Source organism: Oncorhynchus gorbuscha, linkage group LG10 (genome assembly GCF_021184085.1).
Source record: "Oncorhynchus gorbuscha isolate QuinsamMale2020 ecotype Even-year linkage group LG10, OgorEven_v1.0, whole genome shotgun sequence".
Lineage (NCBI taxonomy): Eukaryota > Metazoa > Chordata > Actinopteri > Salmoniformes > Salmonidae > Oncorhynchus > Oncorhynchus gorbuscha.
In genome coordinates, this window is record NC_060182.1 from 38,787,610 (window position 1) to 38,803,203 (window position 15,594).

General features: G+C 39.9%; 2 protein-coding genes across 3 annotated transcripts in view; both read right to left on the bottom strand.

Moving 5' to 3' along the window:
• Positions 1-5,257, bottom strand: part of LOC124046038 (hepatocyte nuclear factor 4-alpha-like) — a 30,398-nt gene extending 25,141 nt beyond the window's left edge. Inside the window, exon 1 of the mRNA XM_046365984.1 lies at positions 5,105-5,257. Coding sequence (XP_046221940.1) covers positions 5,105-5,159 — 55 coding nt within the window. The 5' untranslated portion in view covers positions 5,160-5,257. The remainder of the gene's footprint in view (positions 1-5,104) is intronic.
• Positions 5,258-6,703: 1,446 nt separating this feature from the next.
• LOC124046040 (peptidase inhibitor R3HDML-like) lies at positions 6,704-12,871 on the bottom strand. 2 transcript variants are annotated; one of them, XM_046365985.1, is made up of 6 exons: positions 10,038-12,871; positions 8,994-9,335; positions 8,527-8,645; positions 8,264-8,366; positions 7,883-7,998; positions 6,704-7,644 (listed from the first exon to the last, which is right to left on the bottom strand). In XM_046365985.1, exons 2-6 carry the CDS (start codon positions 9,318-9,320, stop codon positions 7,503-7,505), a joined length of 807 nt encoding a protein of 268 aa, XP_046221941.1. In that variant the 5' UTR covers positions 9,321-9,335; positions 10,038-12,871; the 3' UTR covers positions 6,704-7,502. The 2 variants fall into 2 exon arrangements, with proteins under 2 accessions (XP_046221941.1, XP_046221942.1); XM_046365986.1 differs by having other exon boundaries at positions 8,994-12,871.
• Between the last annotated feature and the right edge of the window lie 2,723 nt (positions 12,872-15,594).

Here is a 15,594-nt window from a genome sequence, read left to right on the forward strand (position 1 = left end):
AATATCCAGCAACTTTGCACAGCCATTGCAGAGGAGAGGGACAACATTCCACAGGCCACAATCAACAGTTTGATTAACTCTATGCGAAGGAGATGTATCGCGCTGCATGAAACATTTGCTTAACAAGTCACATAATAAGTTGCATGGATTCACTCTGTGCCATAAAAGGATTTAACGCTTGATTTGTATTTTTTTATTGAAACATTTTTTTAGTGCACCAATTTCGCGGTATCCAATTGATAGTTAAAGTCTTGTCTCATTGCTGCAACTCCCGTACAGACTCAGGAGAGGCGAAAGTCGAGAGCCGTAGTCCTCCAAAACACAACCCAGCCAAGCTGCACAGCTTCTTGACATGATGCCTGCTTAACCTGAAAACCAGCTGCACCAATGTGTCGGAGGAAACACTGTACACCTGGCAACCGCACCCCGCCTGCCAGAGGAGTCACGAGTGCGCAATGGACAGAACATCCCTGCAGGCCAAACCCTCCCCTAACCCGGACGATGCTGGGCCAATTGTGCACCGCTCCGTGGGTCTCCAAGTCACGGTCGGCTGCGACAGAGCCTGGACTTGAACCAGGATCTCTAGTGGCACACATTGCAGTGCCTTAGACCACTGTGCCACTCAGAAGACTTTACCTTGATTTTTGAATTACTACCTCATTTCTGTACCCCACACATACGCTTATCTGTAAGGTACCTCAGTCGAGCAGTGAATTTCAAACACAAAGACCAGGGAGGTTTTTCCAACGCCTTGTAAAGAAGGGTACCTATTGGTATATGGATAAAATAAAATAAAAGCAGACACTGAAAATCCTTTTGAGCATGGTGAAGTTATTAATTACACTTTGGATGGTGTTTCAATACACTCAGTCACTACAAAGATACAGGTGTCCTTCATAACTCAGTTGCTGGAGAAGAACGAAACCACTCGGGGATTTCACCATGAGGCCATTGGTGACTTTAAAACAGTTATAGAGTTTAATGGCTGTGATAGGAGAAAACTGAGGATGGATTAACAACATTGCAGGTACTCAATAATACTAACATAAATGACAGAGTGAAAAGAAGGAAGTCTGCACAGAAGAAAAATATTCCAAAACACGCATCCTGTTTGCAATAAGGCACTAAAGTAAAAATGAAAATAATGTGGCAAAGAAATATACTTTATGTCCTGAATACAAAGCATTATGTTTGGGGCAAATCCAACACAACACATCACTGAGTACTACTCTTCATAGTCTCAAGCATGGTGGTGGTTGCATCATGTTATGGGTATACTTGTCATTGGCAAGGACTACGGAGTTTTTTTTAGGATAAAAAGAAACGGAATAGAGCTAAGCACAGGCAAAATTCTAGAGGGAAACCTGGTTCAGTCTGCTTTCACTGGAAGACAAATTCACCTTTCAGCAGGACAATAAAGACAACACCAAATATATACTGGAGTTGCTTACCAAGATGACATTGAATGTTCCTAAATATTTTACAGTCCAGGTATGTAAAGATTTTAGAGATTCATCCAGAAAGAGTCAAAGCTATAATCGCTGCCAAAGGTTATTCTCACATGTATTGACTCAGGGGTTTGAATACTTATGTTATTGAGATATTTTGGTATTTCATTTTCAAAAAATGTGCTAACGTTTCTATAAACATGTCAGGGTGGCAGTTGACCTAGCGGTTAGAGTGTTGGGCCTGTCCTTCTGCCCCTGAGCAAGGCAGTTAACCCACTGTTCCCCGGTAGCCTGTCATTGTAAATAATAATTTGTTCTTAACTGGCTTGCCTAGTTAAATAATATTTAATTTGTCATTTTAGTGTGTGTTGATGGGTCACAAAATAAATATATTGAATTCATTTTGAATTCAGGCTGTAGCACAACAAAATGTGAAATAAGTCAAGGGGTATGAATACTTTCAGACGGCAATGTATTTAAATACAGTACCAGTCAAAGGTTTGGACACACCTACTCATTGAAGGGTTTTTATTTTTACTATTTTCTACACTGTAAAATAATAGTGAAGACATCGAAACTATGAAATAACACACATGGAATCATGTAGTAACCAAAAAAGTGTTAAAACAAAATTATTCAAAGTAGCCACTCTTTGCCTTGATGACACCTTTGCACACTCTTGGCATTCTCTCAACCAGCTTCATGAGGTAGTCACCTTGAGTCCATTTCAATTAACAGGTGTGCCTTGATAAAAGTGAATTTGTGTAATTTCCTTCTTAATCCGTTTGAGCCAATCAGTTGTGTTGTGACATGGTACCGGTGGTATACAGAAGATAGCCGTATTTGGTAAAAGACCAAGTCCATATTATGGCAAGATTAGCTCAAATAAGCAAAGAGAAACGACAGTTCATCATTACCTAAAGACATGAAGTTCAGTCAATGTGGAACAGTTCAAGACATTTAAACATTTCTTCTAGTGCACTCTTCAAGTGCAGTCATAACAACTGGACTACCGAGTGGCACAGCAGTCTAAAGCACTGCATCTCAGTGCAAAAGGCATCTCTACAGTCCCTGGTTTGAATCCAGGCTGAATCACATCTGTCCATGATTGGGTATCCCATAGGGCGGCGCACCATTGGCCCAGTGTCATTTGGGTTTGGCCGGGGTAGGCCGTCATTGTAAATAGAAATTTGTTCTTAACTGACTTGCTTAGTTAACTAAAGGAGGATAAGTTCATTAGAAGTTCCAGCCTCAGAAATTGAAGCCCAAATAACTTATTTGTGGAGTTCAAGTAACAGATACATCTCAACATCAACTATTCAGAGGAGACTGTGAATCAGGTTGAATCGCTGCAAAGAAACCACTATTAAAGGACACCAATAAGAAGAAGAGACTTGCTTGGGCCAGTAAACATGAGCAATGGACATTAGGCCAGTGGAAATCTGTCCTTTGGTCTGATGAGTCCAAATTTGAAATGTTTGATTCCAACCGCCTTGAGATGCAGAGTAGGTGAACAGATGATCGTTGCATGTGTGTTTCCCACCACGAAGCGTGGATGAGGAGGTGTGATGGTGTGGGGGTGCTTTGCTGGTGACACTGTCAGTGATTTATTAATAGTCATAAATAGTCATTTACAACATTAACAATGTCTACACTGTATTCCTGATCAGTTTGATTTTATTTTAATGTACAAAAAAATGTGCTTTTCTTTCAAAAACAAGGACATTTCTAAGTGGCCCCGAACTTTTGAACGGTAGTGTATTTTCATTCGTTGAACACTTTTTTTGGTTACTACTTGATTCCATATGTGTTATTTCATAGTTTTGATGTCTTCACTAATATTCTACAATGTAGACAATAGTAAAAATAAAGAAAAACCCTTGAATGAGAAAGTGTGTCCAAACTTGTGACTGGTACTGTAGGTCTGAATCCAGACTGTAGGCCGAGGCCCCTTCATGATGCAGTACCTCTTGACTTGGACATACATTTTTGCCAACATATTACTAACCATTGTTTAACCAGCTAAACAGCTGCTATATGCGAATGTGTTTGTAGTAGGGCTGGCACAATTATTGTATAATAGTCGTCGTAATCGTCTTAATACATTCATTTTAGGAGAAGGGGGGGTTTAAACTTTATATTCAAGTATTTATAGTTTAACCAATAGCAGTTTTTCATTTTTACATGAAGTTGGTAATCATTTTATGAGCAGAATGGCACAGTTGGGAGGAGAAGCCTCCTTTCCAAAAGTGGTCAAAACTATTATTTTTTGAGACGGGTGTAACCAAAGCTGTGTTGTATTAATTAAGTACTGTATGTCGTTGTTGTATTCAGTAGGTATGTCTTTCAAATATGCATTATGATGCATTACAAGCTCAAAATATTTTTAAAAAGAAGACAATTATGCCAAAAAACTGTTCATTTACATGACAATTCATCATTACCCAAAATTCCATTATCGTCACAGCCCTAGTTTCACGTTACCTTTCTAGTATAGGCGATCTTAGAGTTTACACTTCTTCCAATTAGAATGTGGGGAGGTCAAAACCATGAAAAACTATCTACCAAATCTATTCATTTTGAAATGTTGATTTACTTGTCCTTGCCATTATAATTCACCGGATGATAAGACAAGATTTTTTTTAAACAAAACATGTTTTGCAAACATGATGGGAGTTTAAGACACTGCTGTAAAGAAATAAGGTGCAGCCCAGGTAATGTCCACCAGGGACAAGAACTCATAACTGCAGGTCATGGCTGTGACATACTAATGCCAGAATTAGTCTCCTGATGCATGAGACATTATGTCAGCACTACCTCAAATTAGGAGGAGTGACCTTGTGACATTGTGATCTGCAGCATTTTTATGTCTGCATAGAGAAACATAGTATAAAGATATACAGTATAATAAAACCAGAAAGAACCCAACAGTTTTGAATAAACAATGACGCTACTCTAGTGTGCCCTTCTTAGGATGACTAATATCCCTAGTTTGGTTGGGGAGTTTTACATCTCCCAGACTCATATGTAAATCATACCATGTGTGGTAAATGACATAATGAAAACCAACCCCAAGCTATTTACACAGTACACTCCCGAAAAGGCATGTTTTGGCAACTTTATTGTAATTGGATCAGAGGTTGCTGATGTGGTTGGATGCTTTTCCAGTTTTACCCAGGTGGTTCCCATGTGTTTTTCAGGTGAAAGCCCAGCGTTTCAGGCCTCACTTCTTCACACCTTTCTACTATCCTGGCTATGATTCCATCCTGATTCACTCTGACTCGGTCTTTTCCAGTCATCAAATACTACCCACTGCCTATATTGCACCTTAAATCCTATTATTCTACTTTTCAAAGCTTTGACTTCCCAGGTTCATATTAGTCTGAATGGAGTCTCATCCGTCAGTCTCAGCTTATTGTGGGGCCCTTTTTAACAACCTTCCCATCGTCTCCACACCTCCTTGATTGCGGTCGTGTCAAAAACACAGACAAAAATGACGACGATTACATTTTCTACATTGAATGGACCTGCCTGCCAGAAGAGAAGCCCTCTGCAGTGTGTATTGCCAACCACAGTTTAAACAAAGTCAACAGCTGGTGTGAGCTCCACCATAACGCACCGAAACCGTGAGATGATAAACGAAACTGTGTACTCACCATCAGCGAATGGAATCTCCATGCTTGTACTGACTTGTGAGTTTACATTGACCATGTCTCTCCTCCCCCTGTTTCTTTCAAATGTGTCTTTCTTTTTCTCCTGTATTCCTAAAGTTCTAGGGTTTCAAATATGGAAGTTAGCGCCCGCCTGCGTTATAGTGAGAAAGGTAGTGTTGATGCAAGGTAAGGCCCCAGCCGTAGGTAGGTAGGTACTCCTAGCTGTTATCTTATTGATTTTCCTAATCTGGGCAAATGTGGGTGGAGAGGTTAAACAGTAACCAGGCTCGTATAGAGACCAGATCTATATGACAGGCAGCTGTCGCTATAGCAACGAGATGATAGAAGCTCAAATACGGTCTGTAGACAAGTTATGTATTTCTTTCTGTATTCAATATCCAAAATTTTATTAGTGTGCATTGAGTAAAAAGGAAGGAAGGACGAATGGGGGGCTGCATTTGTTCAACCACGGCGCGAAAGGGGGAAGGCGGAGAGAGGGACATGAAAGAGAAAGCTGGATTGGAGCATGGACAGAGGGTGATACCTCCCCACCTTCAGACGCTGAGTGTGAATGAAGTTAACGTTTTGGTTGAAAAAACATATAGTCTGTCCAGGTTATGCAATGCACAGACAAACACTGGACAAATACAGTTTGATACAAATATCCCTGTGGGTGGTAGCAAGGTGACAACATATACAGGTCTCACACTGATATCATTACAAAATAGAGCATTTGTTTTCCTTGTGGGGACTTTCACTTTTGGTCGCATGTATGGGTCAGTTGCTGTCCCGAAAAGGAGTTTCCCATGTTGCTTTTCCTGAAAAGGAGTTTTCCCACGGAATCAGATGTCCTCTGAAAACATCGAAATATTTATTGATTGATTAGGTGTCATAAAGTTTCACTCCAAAATATTTTACGAGCATGAACATGTAAAGAGGAATGACACATGCAGTGCAGATTCATCAAACATACATTTGTGACACATACTACAAGGTAGAATATTTTGTATTAATATGAACCATTGTGACCATAAAATAAAAGAGACAAATCACTTTATATTTGACTCCCAGACTCTCATTGTTAATGGATATGAACCAATTGAATTGTATAGTTCCCGGAGTGTCCATTGCACAGATATCCCAATGATTCTGACCATAAAATCCTCATTAGTCCAGTTTTATAGCAGAGACGGACACTCTCTCCGGATGAGTATGGAGAATCAATGAGGTGGAAAAACATGACAGCAGAGCAGATCCCCTAGCCTCCTTTGGCCTCCTAGTTAAATAAGCAAAGATGCAGGCAGGGAGCCATTTGAGAGAATATGCACAATACAAGCCTGTCACTGTGTCCATTTGATAATATCTACGTTCTTGTGCGTACATGAATAGACTACATGAATTGACATCATACAACTGTAAATGTAAAATGGGATTGATTGGCTGTTGCTAGTGACAAACGGCCATGCAAAGATAATTCGAAGAAAATCTATTAAAAGTCTCGTGAAGTCCTCCTTTTAAGACAGACAGAGGTGAAAAAAAGCACCCTGGAACTGTAAGGTTCAATAAAACACCCATTACTGAGGTAAACTCCTTTCTTTTTTATTCAAAGAATGCTTGACAGTGTTGTCATTTTCAGGCCAATCATGACCTCTAATAAGTGAATTACAATGTTATAAAAGATAATTGGTCTACAACAGAACAATTCATAAAAATGATCTATGTCTCTAAATTTACAGTAAACATGTATTATACCATTTTAAAAAATGAAAACAGTGAACTATAAAAGTGCTTCATTTTCAATACAAATAGCTTCGCAAAATGTCACTCGAGCCGAATAATCAACCAAAAACAGTGCAAACAGTTTGTGGACTTAGCAAACACGTTGGCATAGCCCTACAAATATATTGAACTCATCTTCTCAACATTTTCAATAAAGGACATAATCAGATGAATACAACATAATTCCCTTGTGGTTTTAGGTAGCTGGGTTCTGTATGTCCTGGCCCCAAATGGAGCTTTGCAACCCAAGAGTTTATAATTAGGCTTATTTCCATGCAGAGGAGGGAATTGACACCATCATGACCAGGAGATGGGGGGGGGGGGGCTTGCCTAAACATCCAGTAGGTGGTGCATCAAACACTTGTTAATAATAAACACAAAAATAGTGGTACTGTAATTTAATCACAGAAACTTTTTTGTCATTTTTAGTTACTTCCAACTTTGCAAAACCAGTTATTGTTTTTTTTAAATTACTATTATTATTTAGAAATTCTTCGCATCTCACACATCTTCTCTTGCAGTTTTTTTTAAATGAGATCAATGGAATGGTTCAACAGGAAACAGTTAATCATTTAAAGTCTTCCATTAAAACAGGGAAAATGTGACTGACGTCCAACTTGTTTTAATATCTTTTTCGTCTCTTGGCTTTGACTTTTGAACCAGCGGAGGAACACTGGTTTCTGTTACACGAACCTCCATATTTTGATGGACAAGCAGAGCATGGTTTGCCACTCTTGTAGGGAGCCTCTCCAACCCAGTTCCCTCTGGAAGAGCAATACAACGTGGTTAACTACTGATCTTGTGTGTTTGTTTGTTTCCTTTTATGATTAGAGAATATTCACTTCAATGTAAGGTTCTGATGAATATAGCTTGTACATTGAAAAATAAACGTATTAATCTCTAGTGGGTATATTCTATAGATTTGGCTTTTTTTGTGTTCATCATAACAAGACAGCTTACTTTTTCTATGAACAGAGAAGGATTTGTGTGTACATTACTTACTTGATAGAGTAGTTGCAAACCAGGAACACTGCTGTTCTCCAAGAGCTCCCATACACGTTCATGTTTGAACACTTGTTGATGGCACATCCCATCCTATTGGTATTGGCCCATACCATCTGAAACAGAAAGATGCAATGTATCAATTTGTTGACGCAATGTGTAGTTCTCATAGTCATCATGATTAATTGCCGACAAGTTCTCACACACAGTCACCCAATTTCTTACCAATACAAATATCAACTATACCAGTACAGTACTTATCTTCTGTAAATAGAAGACTATGGATAGAACACATCCCAGTCAAGGATAAGAGCGTCTGCTAAATGACTTAAATGTAAATGTAAATACATTCCCATTTAGTGCAATATCTAAGCCACACACCTGTGTATAGTGGGAACAAACTGGTCCACTGCATGTGTTGGGGTAGGAGAATGAGTTTTTCTCATCCTGCCAGGACCTCACCAGCTCAATGACTGATCGGTATCTAGGGGAAGAAAGACACATTTTGGATTTTCAAAAAATACCAACCGACTTCATATTTGACCAGATATACAATAAGACAGTGTTCTTTAGGCAGCCATTGTTGAACCAAACATTCACATAAGCAACATGGAAAGAAGAGGGACAGTTCAGTTCTACAGTACCTGCCAGAGTTGATGGACAGGTTTTGGCCCATATATCTCATGGTCTGTGAGGGTCCATGATCCCATATGCAACGGGAAGCCCAGGAATCTGCTGATTTTGCCAGTTTCCCATCCCACACCTAAAGCATGGAGAGAGACCAGCAGTTCAACACCTCTCAAAGATAAAAACTCATTAACCCTGCCCCAAGCATGAAGGAAGGCTTTACAGATGTCCGCTGGTCCTATCTGTCTAGCGTCTCCTCGCCACATTGTTATACTTGTGTGTACATTACCTACGGGACACTTGACTTACTCAATAAATATACGTGATTAAACATCGACAAAAGATATTTCTAAAATGTCAAATCTAACTCTAGTGTAGAGCAAAAACCCCAAAATTATGTTTCAGATTTTTTTCAGATTTGTCAGGCAGTCATGCATCAGTCCCTTGTTTTCCTGCCCCGGTACAGTAGATGTCGGGGCCTCACCATGATCTCCATGTTGGCAGCTTGAGGGAAGACCTGGGAGCGGACACGGTTGTGATAATCCAACAAGGCATTCATTTCTCTGGAGGAGATGGCTCTCCTCCTTCGGCTACGAGGCATGTCGATGCTAGTAAGATTCCGATTACTCCAGTCAGACTCTGCCTCGAAGGCAGACCTAGTTAGTTGGAGAAGGTCTGTCTGGTTGGATTTGGACAGAGACAGCACAGCAGCAGCTCCAGTGTAAGGCATTGACCAGAAGATGGCAGCGAAGAGGAGCTGAGCGCAAGCAGCACCCATCTCTACCCTCTGGATGGAGTTTTGATAGCACATGGTTCTAGTAGACTTCTGTTGAGTGGGGAGAGGAGGGAAAGCATGTTGAATAAATATATATGTTTTTAGAAACTGTCATAAGCTACAATATTAGGAGTCAAAAGAGCAACAATTATTGGGGAGAAAGCTTCTATTAAGTACTGTTTGTAATTCCTGTGCAAAGTGTTGTCTGAACTCTATGAACATACTTATCAATGTATAATGAATTAATTCATGATTATAAGTCAGAATCAAGTTTACAGAGGTCAAGAGAATACAAATGTTACATTCTTAACTGTAGTTTGTTTGTAGTTAGGCAAAAAAAAATATATACAGTAGAAACTGATAGCAAGAACCTTATACAGTCACAAAATAATATACGCAAATCACTATCAATATTTAATTAATATGTCAATTGTACAGTCAGAATGTTGTCATGAAACTTGTTCATTTTAACATACATAGTCATACCTAAACTGTGAAAAATGATAGGAAGCCTTATAGCTGAAACAATATTTTTACACAAGTATCTGTAATCAATATAATTATTTAATTTGACATTCTAATTCACAATGGAAAGTTATAAATGTAATATTCTCTACTAGCATCAATGAAAATGTATAATTACCATTCTTATTGCTTAATTAATCTCACATTCATCACAGTCTCTACTATATTTAATAAATACAAATGCCATGCACACAAAGCAGCAATGCCACTGACCCAGACAGTACATACCTTTATCAGTTATTCAAGCCCAGTAGAGTAGAGCAGAGTAAAGCAGCCAGCTAGGAGATGAGAAGCTCAGCAGATCCACACTTAAACACTAGCCTTTGCAAACAAGACTGTTTGACATATGTGGCAGGGAACTTTAACTGGGCCAACTCTCTCACAGGGTATCTGACGCACTCACAAGCCCTCCTGTCTTTTCTCCCTCTTCCTTTTTTTTCTCTCACAGAGGGTTTCTACCCAGGGGCCAGAAAACAATTTGATATATGTTAATACACTCATTATGAAAACTCACTGTACTGGCTTCCAAGCCCTGTAAAAAAAACACAAGAAAGATTTTCTAGTAATCATTGAAATACTGTATATGTGTTTATATATTCTGTTTCTATAGAATTCATTGCACATGAATATCTCTTCTTCTCTTGTATTTTCGTGACGGCTAATATTACTTGGATTTTTTTAAAATCCCTGAATAATAAAGATTTTTCTTTAAATCAACTATACAATGAGAGTTTTCCATCAAAATAATTTGTGGGTTGGGACATTTGAGTGATATTTCATTTGAGTGCTTAGGTCTGCCTAAAGAACTGTTTGTAATCGTAGAGCACATGCTTTGGCTGCCCCTCTATCTCCACAGTTATCCCCAAGTTGTTTTAATAAAACACAATAAAACATTTCAATAAATAAGAAACATGCTTCCAGGGAATGAACGGAGAGAAGAATGCATATTAAGCATTAAAAGGTCCCATTTTGAAAGTGCCTGACACTGTGGAGTCAGCGTTCATCTCCAGCTGTCCCAGTGGATTCCAGGCATGAAGGTTCCTAGAACCTCTGCCATTTGTAATATACTGTACCTCTCGACTACCATGGCACTGCCAAGGTACACAGCACCAACTGTCAAAACTCTACCAGCAGTGTGGGGTCAAAGAGATCGCCAAGACTCTTGCCTCCTCAGTGGAGCAAATATATAAGGTCAAAAGAGAGGTACAGCAACTGTCCAGTGGGAGCACTCTGATTAAATCAGTGGTATTTAGGCATTAAATCAAAAGGTTTTCATACCATATATAGTCACACATACAGTTGGCATGTCAAATGGTTACACTTGCATATTACATTTCTTTCTAGGAGACTGTCTACAGTATATAGTACATGAAGTACTGTATTGTGTGTGATGGAATTGCTTGCCTACAAGAATCACTATACTGCACTTTTGTTTCAATAACTTTAGTTTCAATACTTCAGTTTCAAACACCATCACAGTCTAACCATTGACCACCCAAACCTCTGAATGTATGCGATGAATAATGAATGTCACAGTTGGGAAATACCTTGGATGTATGCCATGGAATCGTATGGAAAAGTCTTTACTTTGTGGAAGATTCATCCACCCTCTACCCCCATGCCATGCCCAACGAAAAATATGTTCTGTGTACAGAATGACCAGCACTCTTTAACTAAGGCATTCCATTGAGTCTTTCTCTCACTTTGAGTGGATGGGGAAAGCACAGGATTTCGGTCAAATTGGCCTAAATGCAAACTGAAATAGGTTTAGATTTTTAATCCAAATAAAACCCCATCATTTTGTCAGTCACCCAATTATCTCAAGGAAATATAATGTACTTCCTGAAAAGCTTATATACTCACTATAGTATCATAAACATCCCCTTCCACAAAATCATTCAGGTACAACCATACTGATGCCTGCTATAGGTACTATAACCAGACATATGCCAGTGAACTGTGTGGTGACATTATTGACTCTCCCTAAACTTTGGCCGCATTGGCTCATCTTGACATCATATTTATCAGGATAAGGTAAGACCCAGATGCAGACTGTGTCGAAGTAACAATGTTTATTATAGCAACAGAGGCAAAGGTACAGGACGGCAGGCAGGCAGGCTCAGGGTCAGGTCAGGCAGAGGTCGGAAATCCAGATAGTGGCAATGGTACCGGACAGCAGGCAGGTTCAGGGTCAGGCAGAGTGGTCAGGCGGACGGGTTCAAGGTCAGGACAGGCAAGGTTCAAAAACCAGGAGGGCGTGAAAAAGAGAGGCTGAGAAAAGACAGGAGCTGGCCGGACAACCACTTGTAAGCTTGACAAAGAAGACGAATTGGCAACAGACAAACAGAAAGCAGAGGTACAAGTACACGGGATAATGGGGAAGATGGACAACACCTGGGGTGGGGTGGAGACAAGCACAAAGACAGCTGAAACAGATCAGGGTGTGACAGTACGTATGGCGGAGAGGTCCGGGGCACCTTCAAATTCCCCAGGAAGACGTCCCAGGGCAGGTTGTGCTGACTTTAGGCAATGGGCCTGGCAGAACGGGCTTTAGCCCATGATGACACCAATAGATCAGTTAATGAGGGGATTGTGTCGTTGGAGCCAGGAGAATCCCAATACCAAGGGAATCAGAGGGGACTTGATAAACAGGATCTGGATCGTCTCGCTGGGGTTCCCTGACACCTGTAAGTGGATGGGAGTGGTGTTGTGAGTGACTCGGCCTGGAGAGCGCCAGTCCAGCGCTCTAAAGTCCATGAGAATGGAGAGGGGCTGAGTGGGGACGTTCAGCTCAGACGCCAGGGTAGCATCCAAAAACTCTCGTCGGCCACAGAGTCAGTGAGAAGATATATACTTTCCCAAATAATGACCTGGCAAAAAGAATAGGCCAGACAGTGTGAGAGTAGTGTGTGTCCATGGGACGTCAAATTCAATAAAGCAAGCTTGAGAAAGAAGATTGTTGGTATTATAAAAATAGGTACTCCGTCTGTACAGGAGCACGACAGCATAGACTGCGAATATACAGTGCATTCAGAAAGCATTCAGACCCCTTCACTTTTTCCACATTCTGTTACATTACAGCCTTATTCTAAAATGCATTAAATCGTCCGTCCCCCACAATAACCCATAATGACAAAGCAAAAACAGGTTTTTAGAAATGTTTACAATTTCATTTAAAAAAATGTAAACTGAAATATCACAATTATTTTTTTATTTCATCAATTTTAGAATAAGGCTGTAAGGCAACAAAGTGTGGAAAAATTGAATGTGTCTGAATACTTTCCAAATTCACTGTATGCATGTAATTCCTTTCTATTAAACAAAGCTTTGGTGTTTAGAAAAGCTGTTGTGGAACATCTGTGACCTCTCTACCTCAGATGTGCAAAAGATGTTTGGAACCTGCAAGGTGAAGTTTCAGATACTCGAGGTCACTATCTAAACACTAAATTGTACAGCCGTCACTCATGAAAAGCTTATATAATTAAGTGACAGTTTAAATGTCTGTTAACTTTGGCGTTAATAGTAGATGTGGGATGATGAAAACACAGGGTATGAAGCAGAATCAGCATTCTGGATTCAGTGTTCTCATCACACATTGACTTGTTGTGAGTCCGATTGACTTCAGAGGTTTTTACATGTTTTATTCTGTAAATCATTCTGTAAACTCCAGGTTGATTTAGACCAGTTGGATCAGCATGGTGACTGATTAGGTTCTGGATAAGGTTGTAGAGATTTCCAGAACTCTGCTCTGTGTGCACCTGAGTGGAAACACAAGCATTTTTACTCTTTTGAGTTACATCTTACATGCTTTTGTGATCTGCAGGTACTGTAACTGCCAAAATAAAGGAAACACTTGAGCAAATGTGTGTGTGTGTGTGTGTGTGTGTGTGTGTGTGTGTGTGTGTGTGTGTGTGTGTGTGTGTGTGTGTGTGTGTGTGTGTGTGCGTGCGTGCGTGCGTGCGTGCGTGCGTGCGTGCGTGCGTGCGTGCGTGCGTGTGTGTCTCACAGTCACCAGATCTCACCCTAATTGAACACTTATGGGAGACTGGAGCAGCTCCTGAGACAACATTTTCCACCACCATCAACAAAACACCAAATTATGGAATTTCTACTGGAAGAATGGTGTCGGCCCTATTAAGACCCTTTATGTTGCTGATTCCTTTATTTTTGTATTTGCCTTTATGTTTGTATGTAGGTTATGAAAAGCAAGGTGCATTCATTTCCCTGCCTGTTGATTCATTACATTTTCCTCCTCTTTTTTTCCCCAGCCATGATCAAATACATGCAAAACATTTCATGTGTTTAGAACTGGATTACTCAGATATAACCTATGTCCCAATTTCAAAGCCTTCAGAAATACCTCATCACGGTCTAGTAAACTGTTGTCAGACTCTTATTCAGTGTGCTCCTTCGAAGAGTCAGTGTAAACTCAAGAAGGCATAGGAGTTCACCAAAGAGCTATTAGCCCGCATCTGGGTCAAGGTTTACCTCAAACCCTAGTCTCAAAATAGGTGTTTCTCCTTTTGAAGCACTATATAGATGTCTCTAATTTTGGATAATGCGTGTGAAGAAATGTTTAGTATATTGTCCGTATGTTTCATAATAGATAGGTTGTTTAATGAGAATTTCCACTATTCCATTTTCCTACGTTAAAATCTATTTGTCCTGTGTAAGCATTGTAAATCGTTTATTTTCTACTCTCTTTTTTTCTTATAAAACATGTGATTTATGTGTTGCTATTGTGCCGGCCCCTAGTGGCCAATATATGAACTATTTGTGAGTCAAGTAAAGGGTTTTGCATGGTCAGTCTGACGTCTGTAGTGACCTACAGAATACAGCATTTACTGTAATACGGCCTCTGCAGAAGGCAGGGCATTCATACGTCTTGCGCTTTGCATAGCAGCGCATAGGTGTTGAGCAGCACTGTTATGAAGGAAGTTGTCAAAGAAGTGAGTTTGTATTTATACAGGACCCTCTACCGTCAACCCACTCATGTCAATGTGGAGCTATATGGAGTAGGGTGACCAGGCGTCTCTGTTTTTGGTGGCCTGTCCCCGGCTGTGCCTTAAAAACAGACCGGAATATTTTACTTGGCAAGAAAGCCCGGGAAGAGCCTACCGGTTGACGTCTCAATCGCGTTGTGCTTGTTTTGTCCAGCAGAGGGGGCTGCTCGCTACAGCAGCTTCATTCACTCTTCTTCTACTAATTACTTGCTCGCGATAGTTTTAGAGAACTGCTGTGAAAAACTCGGCCAGAAGCTAGCATTTGTCAGGTGAATCCACAACATCACCACAAACGTCTTTTCAAGCCAGGTAAGTTACAATCGTTTGAGATACTAGCTAGTGATGTTATAATGTCACAATTTATTATATAGATAGATTATCTGCTCTATAAGGTTTTAAATATGTTATGCTAGCGAACGTTAGCTATGTAGACTAAGTTAGCTAGCTACTGTTATAGCTAGGTTAAAAAACCTTCCCATTAAATGAATGAACAATTCATTCTGATAATATTTTTGTAGATTAACATTTTAATGGTTTGGCATGATAATAAGTAGTGTGAAAAATAGTTAGAAATGTTCATGGATAACATTAGCTGTGGAGAGGAAGGAGAGGAGGAAGACTGGATAGGAAGAAGAGTGAAGGAGACAGAGGAGGAAAGGTAAAGATATGATTACAGAGCCTGCTAATTTATTTTTCCAAACAATGTTTTTGAGATAAAATACAGAAATTAGCAAGCGATGGGAAGCTGTTAACCAAAGTATTTTATCTAATAGTATGCTATT

Excerpts from the sequence above, each read along its gene's own strand:
- LOC124046040 (XM_046365985.1), bottom strand. The coding sequence starts at position 9,320 with ATGTGCTATCAAAACTCCATCCAGAGGGTAGAGATGGGTGCTGCTTGC. Across the intron at positions 8,367-8,526 it reads CTGTCCATCAACTCTGGCAG|ATACCGATCAGTCATTGAGC; the intron begins GTACTGTAGAAC and ends TTCTTCCCCTAG. Across the intron at positions 7,999-8,263 it reads TTTGTTCCCACTATACACAG|ATGGTATGGGCCAATACCAA; the intron begins GTGTGTGGCTTA and ends TTTCTGTTTCAG.